This window comes from Acartia tonsa, chromosome 5 (genome assembly GCF_053477335.1).
Source record: "Acartia tonsa isolate MP-2025a chromosome 5, ASM5347733v1, whole genome shotgun sequence".
NCBI classification, from domain to species: Eukaryota; Metazoa; Arthropoda; class Copepoda; order Calanoida; family Acartiidae; genus Acartia; species Acartia tonsa.
This window is the reverse complement of record NC_137264.1, coordinates 1,139,704-1,154,124: the sequence shown is the minus strand read 5'-3', so window position 1 is coordinate 1,154,124 and position 14,421 is coordinate 1,139,704. Positions and strand designations below refer to the sequence as shown.

Here is a 14,421-nt window from a genome sequence, read left to right as displayed (position 1 = left end):
ATTGCACTGTACAATTTAGTATTAAGAAATCTCCGACAACAAGTTTACATAATGTTTCTGAAAGTATTAAAGATGTTTATGGTTTTTAATTTTAAGTTAACAATAAATCTTCAACTTGTTACAAAATATTTAGTAGGTATTATGTACAAAAGGACATATTATTATACAATTGTGATGAGAATGGTTCAAAAAATAATACAGGTACAGAAATAATGAAATTGAAGAAATTAGGAATTCAGGTATAGACACAAATTAAACGTTTTATTGGAATGAGGATTCTTTCCATAAATCATTGTGTACCGCCATTAAATGATCCATATTTTACAACTTGAATAATCTTAACTAGGTACAAAAACGAAATTGTCTATTTCTGCTTCTTTTTAGTTTTCTTCTTTTTCTTTTTCTTTGACTCATCTTCACTTGAACTAGAGCTGCTACTTGAGTCTGAGTCACTGCTCGAACTGAATCATTTTAATTGTTGTCGTTAAACGTTATGAATACGGGTAAATTAAATGTTCGAGATAAAAAAAACCATATTAAAAGTGATTTAAATTTACCTACACATAAATAAAAAAAAATTTCATTCCAAACTTAACTTTTCTGTGATGGAATTTAAACAAACAATAAAAACAGTAAATTTAACTAGCGAAGCTACTCTTTAAATTACATTGAATATTAAAATAACAATTTTCCTGGAGCTGGAGCTACCAGAACTGCTATCACTATCACTGTCGCTACTGTCACTACCATCTAGAAAATATAAAGGGGTAGTTTCACGAAATGCATTTGAATTTAATTTAGTGAACCGCATATTTTTTTTATAATATCAAGACTTGAAAATCGTCTTTTTAAATTGCATATATCACAATATATATGCGGTTCACTAAATTAAGTTTAAATTCATTTCGTGAAACTACCCCTTTAAGACAAATGCACTTCTGCATTACTTAGAATCATTATTTTTTGTAATTATTTCAAACAAAAAATAACAACCTTTGGTAGGTATTCAATATAAGATCGGAAAGAATTCAAAATATTTAAATACGCACGAAATCTTAAATCGTGAGTTTGTACCATGCAAAAGTCGTTATAACTGCTTAAATCAACGTTGAACTTATGAGCATATTATTACTTACTTAGTGCTAAATAAATACGAGAAAATCAGGAATAGATAAATCGGGAATTAAAAAGCGGGTCAAATATTTCAAGTAGATAATAAAAGCCTGAAATTTACTATTTCGGGGTATTCCCATAAACAGCTGTTTTCAACCACCTTTAGTTTTATTTCACTCCCCCCCCCCCAAATTAAATTTTTAAAAACCAAGATATTATACCTTTCTTTTTCTTCTTATCATCATCTCCAGTTTTATCCTCCATTTTTCTTTTTAAAATCTTTGTCCTGCTGTCCCTCTGAACGTATTTTCTCTCTCCCTTGCACTCGTATGTGAAATGGCCGACCTAAAATATAAAAGAACAATACAACTTTAGGGAAAAAGTAATAATAATACTAGTGATGGCAATCCGTCGAATTTATGGGCCGGATTCGGATTCCGGATTCTTAAAAGAATCCGTCAAAAAAAAGTGGCGGATTCAGATTCCGGATTCTAGCAGTATTTTAAAAGGCTTTTAAAAAAAAAATTAAAAAAATTAAGTGCTACATATGTCCTAAAAATTAATGTTCTTGGTCTTCTCTATAATTCACTTCCGAGAATCGAACCAGATTTTAAAAGATTTTATATATAATAATGATAATCTTTGCCTTCAAAAAGTGAGAGTTGAAAGAAAAAACACAAGACGCTAATTTTAGCCTACCAATTAAGAATCCGGAATCCGCTATTAAAAAACGGATTCCAGATCCGGATTCTAAAATTGGCCGAAAAATTGGGCGGATTCCGGATTGCCAACCCTAAATAATACACTACTTAGCATACACTAACGTGAACCCTCTGCATCATGCAATCTAATATCACTGGTAACTATGGGCACCCATCCATCATAAACGTCCACTACACCTTATATCTCCTATTAAACCGTTCATTGCTAAATTTTAAAATGATACAACAAAATTGTCCTTAACCCAATAGAGCTCCTCTTAAGCTAACTACATTTCTGTTTTTTTTTGCAATTTGTCACCGTTCGATAAACTTAATTGTGCTACTTACGTAGGGTTTTTTCCTTCAAAGTAGGTATGAATATGGTAAAAAAGTTCAAAATCTCATTACTTTGCTTAAAAGCCGATATATTAGAGCTAACTAATCTGAAAATTAAATAGGTATGCAATGGGATAAATTGGTTCTTAATTTTTCTCACCTGAAGACATTTTTGACACTTATAGTTCTGGGCAGACTGTAAAACATTTTTTCTGTTCTCTTTATACAAAGACGTGAAACCGCCGCTTCCTTTGTCTAAATGATCTTTTCTGCCAAACATTTTTGGTATCTGAAATTTTTCTAGGAATAAATGACGAAACTCTACTTACATAAAAAGGATGACAATATATCCATAAAAGCGAAGCTGTAAGATCAGTCGGAAGGACAAACGAACATTAACACTTGACGAATGTCAGAAAGCAGAATTCTAATTTATAAAAAAATGGACATATGGATATATTTTCTGGTAACGATCGATTATAGAGATATAGGTAACTGTTACATACGGGAATCATTATGCAATCAATAGAAAAATTCTAACATGCCTGTATTACCGATGGCAGCTATCCGTTATGGACAGACATATGGACCAACCCTAATTATAGGAATCCTCTTTATTAAAAATGTTAACACTTTTAATAATAATGAACAACATATAAACATGATCTTATGAGAACTGTCGGGACTAAAATAATTTAGACAAAATTTCCTCTTACATAGACGTTTCATTAATTCTACGCTAAAACAATTTTTGAAAAGATAAATCAATAAAAAATTATATCTAAACAGTCTGAAAGAGCTCGTAAAAGATTTAAAATATAACAGCCGACTTTTGTACATAAAAACGACCAACACATTTCCTCTCTGGGAAATAATAGAATAGAGAAAAATTTGTAAAAATCTAAAAGCTGTCAGCGGCATTAACGCTTTTATCAAAGACAGAGTTAACAACTTTAAACAAAGAATATTTTTCTAAAATATATTGTCTTTAAAAATCTATTTTGTCATTAAGATAATGTTTTTAAATATTGCATAATTAATTTAAAACTGTATAATCAAAAATAAAATTGTATCAAAAACTTTTTGTGAATCTTGTATTTATGAATATTACTCTCGCAATCAATCAATCGTGTAAATATTATGAATATTAGAGAGCTAAAGATTTCTGATTTTAATTTATATGAAATCAAATGAATGCAAGACATAACATACTACTATCGGCTTCTCCCATAGCCATAAGGGAATTTTTTACAACACGTAACATATAATGTATTTTTTTTGAGGGGGGGTGGGGGGCTACTGTCTTAACCCACAAAAAATAGCTTAAAGCCACCACAGCACACATATCTCTATATTTCTTGAGAAGCGCTTACTTGTTTGTCGGATGATTATCGAGATTTTTAGCTTCAGGTTGACGTATGGACAGCTAGACATCGTTGATCTACATTGTTTTACGAAAATATCTATATATATAAAGATTTTATTTACAAAGAATTTATGTGTTTTATTTCAGGTGTTTGAAAATGTTTGATTAATAAAAACTTTAAAATGCCATATGTGTGTGATTTATGCAATGAGGGTTTTAGACATCTACGGGGTCTGGAATCGCACAAATCAATTCATTTTGCCCATGAGAAATTTTATACATGTAGTGTTTGCCATGAATCATACAAAGAACGGGACAAACTTGAACAACACATAAGGAACATATATATATAACTATAATTATTTTCTTGTTTGCAATAAAAGATACATAATTATTGGCAGTGTTGCGGATCCGGATCCGCATTTTTTTGAGTCCAAGGATCCGGATCTGCAAAAAAATGCGTATCTGGATCTGGATCCTGGGGTATAAATTTATGGAAAAATCTACCTAAATTTATATAAAATAGTCACTTACAAATTTTTAAATATCTGATAACCTTGTTAATATCAGCTGATTCACTCCCACACTCTTCTCTCTCACATTGACTTCGAGATTAAAGAATAAATATTTTTTGAAAAATTTGGGGATTTTATTTTTATTGTCAAGGATCCGGATCCGCATCCGGATCTGCACTGACCAAATTTGGAGGATCCGCAACACTGATTATTGGGAATTATTAGAGTATAATTTACTATAATATACGCTATGCATCGTATTTAAATATGCTGAGATATGTCAAAAAGATCGAGATCAAGTCTAAAAAAAAAGCATACAAACCATTTTTGAATTATTAATCTTCTTAGTATATTCCTAAATTATTTAATAGATACTAACAATGAATGAAAAAGATACTTGTCACTTACCTATAGTTATATATCAAAGTAATGATTAGGGATAATGAAAGCTGCCTTCCTGCCCTAAAAACATTTGAGGAAAGATATCCTCCCTTTAAAATTATAGAAGGTTAGTCAATATCAATGTAAATAAAGTACAGAATTAGTATCTAAATTTAAATAAAATGAAGAAAAAAGAAATAAACTAGGGTCGTAGTCTAAGTACATCCCCACAATGTGTAAGAGAGAGGGAGGGTGGGACAAAAGTCTAAAACCACCAAAGGTTCAAAATGAAAGTTTCCTGAAAATAGAACCATCCAACTAGAAAGACAGACTGACACAGACAACCAAATATTTAGTGTAATACTGCATGTTTATTTTAGTAATTGATGATGTCGAGGTCTATGATGAAGAAGAAGACTCCAAAGAATTAGTAGCAATTGAAATCAAAGAAATAGAACAACAAAGAAAATTGATTAACTATGCAAATTATGAAAAAAGAAAGAAACTGAAGAATCTTCAAAATAAAAGCATTAAGGTACAGGGATATGTATAATATAAGTTCTTTTATAACTTAAATTGAGTGGAAAATATATATCTTCCTATAATATAAAGTAGTAAGCGTTTTTTGTCTGTCCCGAAGGATCTCAATAACCGCTGAACCGATATTGTTCTCCTTTACAGTGAAGCTTTGTATAGATCCTGGGAAGGTTTTAAACTATTTTTTTTTTGGGGGGGGGGGTGTCTTCACCCCCTCCCCCCAATAAAAAAAATTATCTTTAGAAACTCAAATTTAAAATGGGATGAGGTCGACTTTTCCCCCTCCTACCTTAAGTACCCCTAGAGGCTTCTAGGGGCGTAGCCGCTAGTCTTAATGTAAATGATAAAATCGTATACAAAGATAAAAGAATCCTTTGATTATTTAAGAATACTACATATCCCTTTTCTGAATAGATTGAACGAAGAGGTCGACCTAAAAAACACCCAACAAAAGAAAAGGTTGATCTACAGAGACCTATAAAAATTTTGCCAAACGGGAAAATTGATCGAAGAGGTCGACCTAAAAAAATTGCGTCAAGTATACAAAAACAGGAAAATGCGCCAAAAGAAAAGAATGAGATCCTATTACCTGAGAAACCTAGAAAAGTTCTGCCAAATGGAAAGATTGATCGAAGGGGTAGGCCTAGAAAAATTGTGTCAAGTGAACAAAGGGAGGAAAATTCGGATAGCACCAACCTTGAGCCAGAGCAATATTGTCATCTTTGTGGGAAATCTTTCAAAGAGGGAAATGATTTTAAATCCCACATTAAAGAGCATTTGAATGGCAGCATTGATGAAACGTCTTCAAGGTATGTTTTTTTTTGTTACAGATTTTGTTACGGATTTTACTGATGGGCACTAACTTAATGGTGAAGATTCCTTTTTTTTTTACTGTTGGAAGTAATGCGGAGACCAGCGTGTCGGAGCCGTTTGATTTTGGTGCGGCTCCGGCTCCATCTCCGGCTCCGGATCCAACCTAAAATCAAGAAAAACTCGACATATATTTTTCCCCCCCCAAAAAAATATTTTTTATTTTAGACTTTTGAAGGTTTTAAAAGTTCAATTTTTCATAAAAATGGACTTGAAAAACCTAAAAAGGGGGTTTGCACATGACAAAACATAGTTACCAAATTATAAGGGGGGGGGGGGGGGGCGAAAGTGACACTTTTTGAAACCAAAACTAAAAGTCAACAAAGGAACTCAACTAAAAAAAGAGTTACAGGTCTGAGATTTTGCATGGCAGTTGCTTTATAGGGGTAAAATATGGAACTGTGAAGAAACGGCGGCGCAACCGCCGAAAACCGCCGTTTCCCGCCGAATTTTTTTGCCTTTTCTCGGCGGTTTTCGGCGGTTGCGACGCCGTTTCTTCACAGTTCCATATTGTACCCCTATAAAGCAACTGCCATGCAAAATGTCAGACCTGTAACTCTTTTTTTAGTTGAGTTCCTTTGACTTTTAGTTTTGGTTTCAAAAAGTGTCACTTTCGCCTCCCCCCTTTATAAAAAATCTCTTTATTTATCTAGTCCGAAGCCGGAGCCGTTTTTTAACGAAAATTACGGCTCGGGCTCCAGCAAAATATGGCGGCTCCGGCTCCAAAACACTGGCGGAGACATTTAAATTCAATAGAAAGGCAAAATGTGATTTACTCAACTAATGTTAAAGAGAGATTCTACTGACTAATATTCCGGTAATGATTTTAAGGGCAGTTTATTTCAACATGGAAAATGTGATTTACCCGGCTGCCTTTTTTTGGTGGGGGGGGGGGGGGTTGATTTGTCATGTCACCCAATATTTTACACGATCATGCTTAACAAATAACAGAAAAGTTAACTTATAGAAGTAAAGGGCGAGGTAATAAAGAGCTCTCATGAGACAGCAGGTTAAAGTTATAAAATGCTTGAAACATTGAGCTTGAGTTTACAAATTAAATTATCTCTTTATACTCCCTAACTTAATTAACTTAATTCTATAGACCCAAACATAATAGAAATCGTTCTATAAAAGATATACATTTTTTCCAATGCAAGGATGCGGTGCCGTTTGATTATTGGTGCGGCTCCGCGGAGCCGCCTCTGAATATAACGGCTTGAGATTTGGCTCTGGCTCCGACCTAAAATCAAGAAAATCTGAAGAAAAAAAATTTCCAAAGTCTATTATTGACTTTTGAAGGTTTTAAGTTTATGAGAAAAATGTACTTGAAAAACTTAATAGGGTTTCCAAATTATAAAATTTAAACTTTAAGTTTAATCAAGATATAAAAATCTTTTTTTTACAGATATTTTTTAGCTATCCACGGAGCCGGAGCCGCTCTGAAAATAACGGCTTCGGGTCCAGCAAAATATGGCGGATCTGGCTTCCTGCCAATAAGTATATTGTTTAGATTTAGTTAACCCAAAATAACTTGTATTGTTTTTATTTTAGTTCGCCTGACAAGTCTTGTAGCATAAAACCAGTGCAATACTCCTGTGCATCATGTGATGAAACTTTCTCTAGTAAGATGAGCTTGACAGATCACCAGTCAGAACATATCAACTATCAGTGTGACGACTGTGATATTTGGTTTAGTCATAGGTAGGTAGGGTCAGTCTTCATTGCATTAGTTGGGTTTTCGCAACCCAAGTGAAACCAAACTTTTGTCCTCCCCATGAAGGGCCACCCTATAAAAAGGAGGGGCCACCCTCCTCACAAGCAGGGGCCAGTCCCTAAAAAGGAGGAGAGGGGCCATCTAGCGCACAACTGAGGAGCTGAAAAGTATTTCATGTATGTTGTTGACTAAATGTTTTTTTTAATATGAACCTTTACTACCCTTACAAAAAGCTCGTTATTTCGATTCTAAACCTTTCACGTTACTATAATTCTAAAATATAATCACATTCAGTCCATATTTTAATTACGACAGGATAACACCGAATTTTATATTTTGACATTCTTGGTTAAATATTAGAATTACTTTCATTCTACATTTGATAGTCTTCAAGGGTCTTTCGTATGTCTTGTGTTAAAGCTTTGCGCCTTTAATGTTGTTGTCATCCTTGTTAGGAGTAATTTTTTAAATTATAATTACCTATACATTTTTAAAAGCGAAGCTTTTCTATAATTAGGGTCGGTCCGTCCGTACGTCCGTTTGTCCGTCCGTAACGGATAGCTTTTTCCGTTAATTTAGGCATGTTAGAATTGTCCTATCGATTTCAGACTTTGCATGGTGATTCCTGTAGTAGTTAGGTACGATTTAGAAAGCGTAGCAACTCTATAATCATTACCAGAATGTCCGTACGTCCATTTTAAACATGTTGATTTTATTACTTTTTTAACAACAAATTTTCATGTGATCTAATCATCCGATTGATCTGATTGTTGGTATATTGATTCCTGGAACAACAAAGTATACTGTTATAAGCGAAGCAGCTCTATAATCAAGTCTTAAAAATGTAAGTATGTCCAAAAACATTATCCTGTATCAAGCAGTTTTTCAACAAATTTACTTTCAATTTTGCTTCAAATCTTATTTATATTCTGATTATTCAGTTCTGACACTATACAAGTGTTAATGTCCGTTTGTCTTACCGTTTCATTGCTTCGCTTTTATGGATGTTGTCATCCTTGTTTTATAAAAATTTAGGTTATACAGCAACATTCATCGACGTTATGTGCACGAAAAATGTCCAACGGCTGCAGACTGCGAAGTCTGCAATCTTCCTTTCTCAGGTTAGTTCATTTTTGTTCTTTTTTTTAGTAGCGAAGCTACTCTATAAGTGTTTGTGTCCAGAGGGGACAATGGGCTAGATATTACACTAGTCACCAGTTATATATAATAACGTTTTCTTATTAGTTGACTTTGTGGTTTTTCATCAAATTTTGAATAGTTAGTTCATAAAGTTGAGTGTCCAAACGTTTCAACTACTAATTTAATCTACAGAAGGTGTAATTTAGTGTATCATCATTGGGGATGTACAACAATTTATCGGCCATTGTCTTATCCCATCAGATCCCCCTCGATTGTAACTAATTTTCTGTCTGTCTATCCTTCTTTTTGCGAAGCTTTTCTATAATTAGGGTCAGTCCGTACGTCCGTCCGACCGAGATAGATAGCTTTTATTCGTTAATTTAGGCATGTTTGAATTGTCCTATCGATTTCAAATTTTGCATGGTGATTCCTTTAATAGTTAGGTACGATTTAAAAAGCGGAGCAACTCTATAATCATCACCAAAATGTCCGTACGTCCTTTTGAAATATGTTGATTTTTTACTTTTTTAGGGTAGTGCGGGGTTAATGCGGTCATCGGGTCAATTCCGGTCAAACAACCAACTTTTTAAAAACCATTTTTTTAACGGTGTTCTAAACGTTTGCGAGAGATCTTCAGAAAAGCAAAGTTGTAGTTTATTGCCTATACTTTCATTTCTTACTTCAGATCACTCCTTCTATGATTTTTTTGCCCTCAAAAAGTTGCAAAAAAATTTCAAAATAGGCCATGTTCAATCTAAAATTGTGAAAAAATGGTAAGTCCTATCGACCCCCGGGTTTTTGTAAAATGAAAGATATGGCATTCATTTATCGTTTGCAATTGGAGGCGTTGTTTTAACTTGATTTTTTCATAATTTTTTTTTCGTCTAAAAAAAATGGTCTATTCCGGTCACTTTTTTTACTTTTTTTTATTACTGTTTTTATAACTGTATAATACCCTAATGTTTTATTTAGGTGATCTGGAAGCATAAACAACCTAAATGCATGATCTAAGCTTTAATCTTTGCCTTGCCTGTTGTGTGATGTACATTACTAGTCATTTTACTGCTTGTATTATGTCATGTTTTGTTGCCTAAGCTTTTCAATTTGTAAAGACATTAAAAATTTTTCAGACACATTTTTATAGTAATAGTAATTATTATAGTAATGGGAAGAGTATATCACCCAAAGGAACGCCTTAAATATTTTACTGAAGATGTATCAGCTGCATTGGCTCATGTAAGAAGGGGTATGTCTATTAGAAAGACTGCTAGAAGATTTAAAATTCCATATGAAACCCTTGCATCTTTTTCGTATAAGAGGGTGTTCGAGATTTTTGCGCGGTTTGGATTTTTTATGTCAAATCGGCTAGGATTAAGATAGAAAGGTGTTTAAGGTGTCTATAGAAAGCTCTTTGCATGTCCTAACAAAAACTCCCCAGGATATGGGTTCTATCTCCAAGATTTAGAGTACATATTCAAGATTTTGCATTTTCAAAATTCCTGTTGCATAAAATGTGTTGAAATATTAGAGTTAGACCCCATATCATTTCGAGTTAATTGTCAGGCATGTAATTTTGCATCTTTAGACACCTTAACCACCCTTGTAGGTCAATCCTAGCCAATTTGAGACAAGAAAAAATGTATCAAAAACTGCTGTCAAAACTAGCAGGATTTTTAAAATTAAAAATTTTTTGGGAAAAAATCACTTTTTTCAAGAAATTCCAAGACCTGCGAATCAGAAATTGCCTCTAATTTATGTATAAAGCTTAAAAAAACCTATTCATATAATAAAAAGTATGATTTTTAAAAAAAAGTTTGCATGAAAAAAATTGATGTTTTTTTTTGCGATTTTACCGACTTTTTTATAATGGGGAAAATGTGGTCAAAAAAATGTCTGATCTGCATGCGAATAGTACTGTTAGAAAGCTAATGACCTCAGCTTTCTACTCATAGTTTAAAATGTTAAAAAAAATATTTTAAGGGGGTGTTCCACCCCCCCAAAGTCAACTGACCGAAATAGCCCAACCGGTTGGGTTATTCCGGTATAGGCCAACCGCCGCCCTTTAAACCGATTTTTGACCGACTTCTAGTTGCGAGATCTTAATGGGATCAAGACAGGCTTCTTCGTTATTGCCATATCGTTCATTTGCACTCTTAAAAACCGGAAAAAGTTTTTGGGAAGTATGTTTTTTTTAAGTTGAAGCAAAAAATTGACCGGAATTACCCCGCACTACCCTAACAAGAAATTTTTATGTGATCTAATCATCCGATTGATCTGATTTTTGGTATGTTTATTCCTGGAACAACAAAGTATAATGTTTCAAGCAAAGCAACTCTATAATCAAGTCATAAAAATGTAAGTATGTCCATAAACATTATCCTGTAACAAGCAGTTTTTCAACAAATTTACTTACAATTTTGCTTTGACTCTTATTCATTTATATTGTGATTATTCAGTTCTGACACTATACAAGTGTTAATGTCCGTTTGTCCTACCGTTTCAGTGCTTCGCTTTTATGGATGTTGTCATCCTTGTTATTTTTAGAGTTGTAGATAATTAACTTTTTCTTTCCTTTCCCATTACTTGAGTTATAAGGGAATTTTTAAAGATTGGCATTAATATCAGCAGAGTAACTCACATTTACCCCCAATGTCTTGCATAACTTATCATTTGAATACAAATAACTTTATTACCATCTTAGGTAATCATGATTTTTTTGAACAGAGCTGGATCTTTAAATCATTTTAGTTGTGAGCTAGATTGGGGTGCGCCGAATTTCAGCCAATCACAGCGCGGCATTTCATAAAATGATGTGCTCTCATTGGTGGTAGGTTGGCTTACCCCGATCTGGCTCACCACTAAAATAATTTAAAGATCCAGCTTAGATAACCGGGCGGCGTAAGGAAATTTAAAATATTAGAGTAACATTGCTAATAAAAAGCCCATCCGCACTGTGACTCTATTTTATTTTCAGACGTGAGTTCGTTGATCCAGCATACAGCAGAACATGTGTACAAAGAGAGAACCTGCTTTTGTAACATATGCGAGATGTGGTTCAGTCATAGGTTAGAGCTGCATTTTTTTGCTCTCTTTCACCACCTATAACTTTTATATTTTAACCAACTTCACATTATTTTTTTTCTTTGAATCTTAATCCTTATGTAAAAGTAACAGGATGTCCGCCTGTCTAGTGTGTACCAAAGTATCTTACTATGTACTGAGCTGGATCTTTAAATCTTTTTAGTGGTGAGCCAGATCGGGGTGCGCCGAATTTCAGCCAATCACAGCGCGGCATTTCATAAAATGCTGTGCTTTCATTGGTGGAAAGTTGGCTCATCCCGATCTGGCTCACCACTAAAAGGATTTAAAGATCCAGCTCAGAATTCTCTTTTACACTGTAACTTCTCATAGGTCCTTGAAAGGTCTATAACTATTTTGAGGCAATGTATCACCAACCGCACAAGAGAAATCGCCCTTAGACGGTCGGCTCTAAACTAGTTACAGAGTATCAGGGGCTGCTATTCAGCCTATTAATTCCAATTATAAATAAAGCAAAATTTAATATTTTGTTGGAGTAAAGTTGGAGTAAAACTTGTTTATTGACGTAACTGAAGGGGAGTAGGTAAGAAGATGAGAAAAAAGAGAAGGGGGTTGTGGGGAAATTTTCCTTAAATTGTTTGTCATTAAATTACATTCCCTTTTCCCTGCAGAGTATACACTGCATATTAGGATATATAAGTTGGAAGGAATTTTAATGTTAGGGGGAGATTTGAAATCTGCATCAAATTTTAAGGATTTTTTTTATAAAATTCGTTTTTTGTATAATTCTTTATCTAAAAGCGGAAATACAATTTAAGTTACTTAATTTTGACCAATAGGATAGGTGGATTAGAAACTACCTGCGCTCTGATTGGGTGAATGATGTACGACACTTGAGCTTCTCCAATCAGAGCGCAGATAGTTTTCAATCTACCAATCAGATGTCAAAATTAATCAACTTAAATTGTATTTCCGCTTTTAGATAAAGAATTATACAAAAAACGAATTTTATAAAAAAAATCCTTAAAATTTTTTCCAGTTTTTAAATCTCCCCCTAACATTAAAATTCCTTCCAACTTATATATCCTACTGCATATATTTTGTCATTTTGATGCATACACTTTTCAGGTTGTATTGTAACATCCACAAACGCTATGTCCACGAGGAAATTCTGTCTTTCAGCTGCGAGGTTTGCCACGTGTATTTTCCCACCAAAAATCAGCTGATCTTACACACGAGAATCCATATTGAGGAGCTTAAGGTAGGAAAAGACAGAGATGTTGATTCTAAAAAAAACCAAAATTTAAATATAAGATAAGTGATATGATAACTCGTAATCAAGATGTAAAAGGCATTTGAAATCATAGTAACTTTCTTATAGAAAAAGGTGTTACCAGATAAATGGAATAAAAATACATTACTTAACCTGAAGATGGAAATTCTAATAAATGATAACGAATAACGGTCTGTAATTAGTTATTCTCAATTAAGCCTCGTAAAACCTTTTCTTAGAAAGCTATATATAATGATTTATCTCCGTAGAACTTTCTAAGTGTCCTTGAAATCTTATTTTAAAGTTTTAACAATCATCTTTTATTTTTTGTGCTTTTGAAATTACTAAGTGAGATTGATATAAAAAATATGGCTATCGTTTTGTCTTTTAGAAACCTCATCTCTGTTTTTTTTTAGAAAATGAGGGTATAGTCCTTTTCGTCACAACGCCTCTTTAGGGGCGTTTCGTCGTATTTTCACAATAGCTTTTCTTCTATTTCTAGCACCTGCGGGGGGCTCAAACCCTGTGGGGCCAATCACCTAACCTAAAATAACCTATCAAAAGCTTCTGTGAAAATACGACGAAACGCCCCTTAAGAGGCGTTGTCACGAAAAGGACTATACCCGCAAATTATTAATAACAATGCTTTTTATTACTGGTTTGTAGGTTAGCTATAATATATCCTGCTTAGAATCACTTACTAATTTAGATTTAGAGAATTATTTGTTGTGGTTGAGGACGAGGTATTAATGAATAAATCTTAACTTTATAATCCAGAATGGTCACGTGTATAACTTTTTATTGGAAACATATTGAATATTAACCCTGAAAAAAAACTGTTTTTTGCTGATTAAGTCTGGAGATTCTTTGGTTTTGATTTAAAATCACGGCTTATCAACAACCCCGGATCTTTTTTTAAAGTGTGTTGAAGCTAGGGTTGGGCCGGATACTTTTTTGTCCGGATACCGGATATCCGGCTGATTTCTAATGCCGGATATCCGGTTCCGGCCGGATATCTGGCCAACGTTCGATATCCGACAATTTACCGGATATCCGGCAATTTACCGGATATCCGGCGTAAAAAATCAGCCGGATATCATGTAACCGGATCGATTTAATATCCGGTATCCGGCCGGATATCCAGCCCAACCCTGGTTGAAGCATTGATTTTTGCAGGGAACTGAAGAAGAAAGAGCCGCAACTTCTTTGCCTAACAAAGTTATTGCTCAAGTTATGGGGGAAACAAACTAGCGAGAAAAGGCCCTCAATTATATTTATAAAAAGTAATTAATGTGATTATGTCTCTTAATTGAAAAAAATGAGCTATTTAAAAAAAAAATGTTGGACATCAGATTTATAAAGAAATTTGCACAGTGAAAGAAATGCATGAATTTTTTCAATCAATAAATTGTTTGTTTTATATTTTAAACGGGTTT

The 14,421-nt window shown here is 33.6% G+C and overlaps 3 protein-coding genes across 3 annotated transcripts in view; 1 reads left to right on the top strand and 2 right to left on the bottom strand.

Annotated features, from left to right (window-relative positions):
- Positions 1-14,421, bottom strand: part of LOC145318490 (uncharacterized) — a 221,458-nt gene that overhangs the window by 85,650 nt on the left and 121,387 nt on the right. The gene's annotated exons all lie outside the window — the stretch shown is intronic.
- On the bottom strand, positions 55-2,462 carry LOC145318500 (uncharacterized). The gene is made up of 4 exons (XM_080159780.1): positions 2,311-2,462; positions 1,335-1,458; positions 696-750; positions 55-464 (listed from the first exon to the last, which is right to left on the bottom strand). Exons 1-4 carry the CDS (start codon positions 2,428-2,430, stop codon positions 365-367), a joined length of 399 nt encoding a protein of 132 aa, XP_080015906.1. The 5' UTR covers positions 2,431-2,462; the 3' UTR covers positions 55-364.
- On the top strand, positions 3,668-14,245 carry LOC145318495 (uncharacterized). The gene is made up of 9 exons (XM_080159773.1): positions 3,668-3,854; positions 4,470-4,539; positions 4,793-4,947; positions 5,364-5,758; positions 7,371-7,520; positions 8,569-8,654; positions 11,648-11,738; positions 12,841-12,973; positions 14,162-14,245. The coding sequence occupies exons 1-9, from the start codon at positions 3,699-3,701 to the stop codon at positions 14,234-14,236; spliced, it is 1,311 nt and encodes a 436-aa protein (XP_080015899.1). The 5' UTR covers positions 3,668-3,698; the 3' UTR covers positions 14,237-14,245.

Coding starts and splice junctions, on each gene's coding strand:
- LOC145318500 (XM_080159780.1), bottom strand. CDS start 2,430: ATGTTTGGCAGAAAAGATCATTTAGACAAAGGAAGCGGCGGTTTCACG. Junction 751..1,334: donor TGATAAGAAGAAAAAGAAAG/GTATAATATCTT, acceptor TATATTTTCTAG/ATGGTAGTGACAGTAGCGAC. Junction 465..695: donor AGTTCTGGTAGCTCCAGCTC/CAGGAAAATTGT, acceptor ATTAAAATGATT/CAGTTCGAGCAGTGACTCAG.
- LOC145318495 (XM_080159773.1), top strand. CDS start 3,699: ATGCCATATGTGTGTGATTTATGCAATGAGGGTTTTAGACATCTACGG. Junction 4,948..5,363: donor TTCAAAATAAAAGCATTAAG/GTACAGGGATAT, acceptor TTTTCTGAATAG/ATTGAACGAAGAGGTCGACC. Junction 11,739..12,840: donor GAGATGTGGTTCAGTCATAG/GTTAGAGCTGCA, acceptor TACACTTTTCAG/GTTGTATTGTAACATCCACA.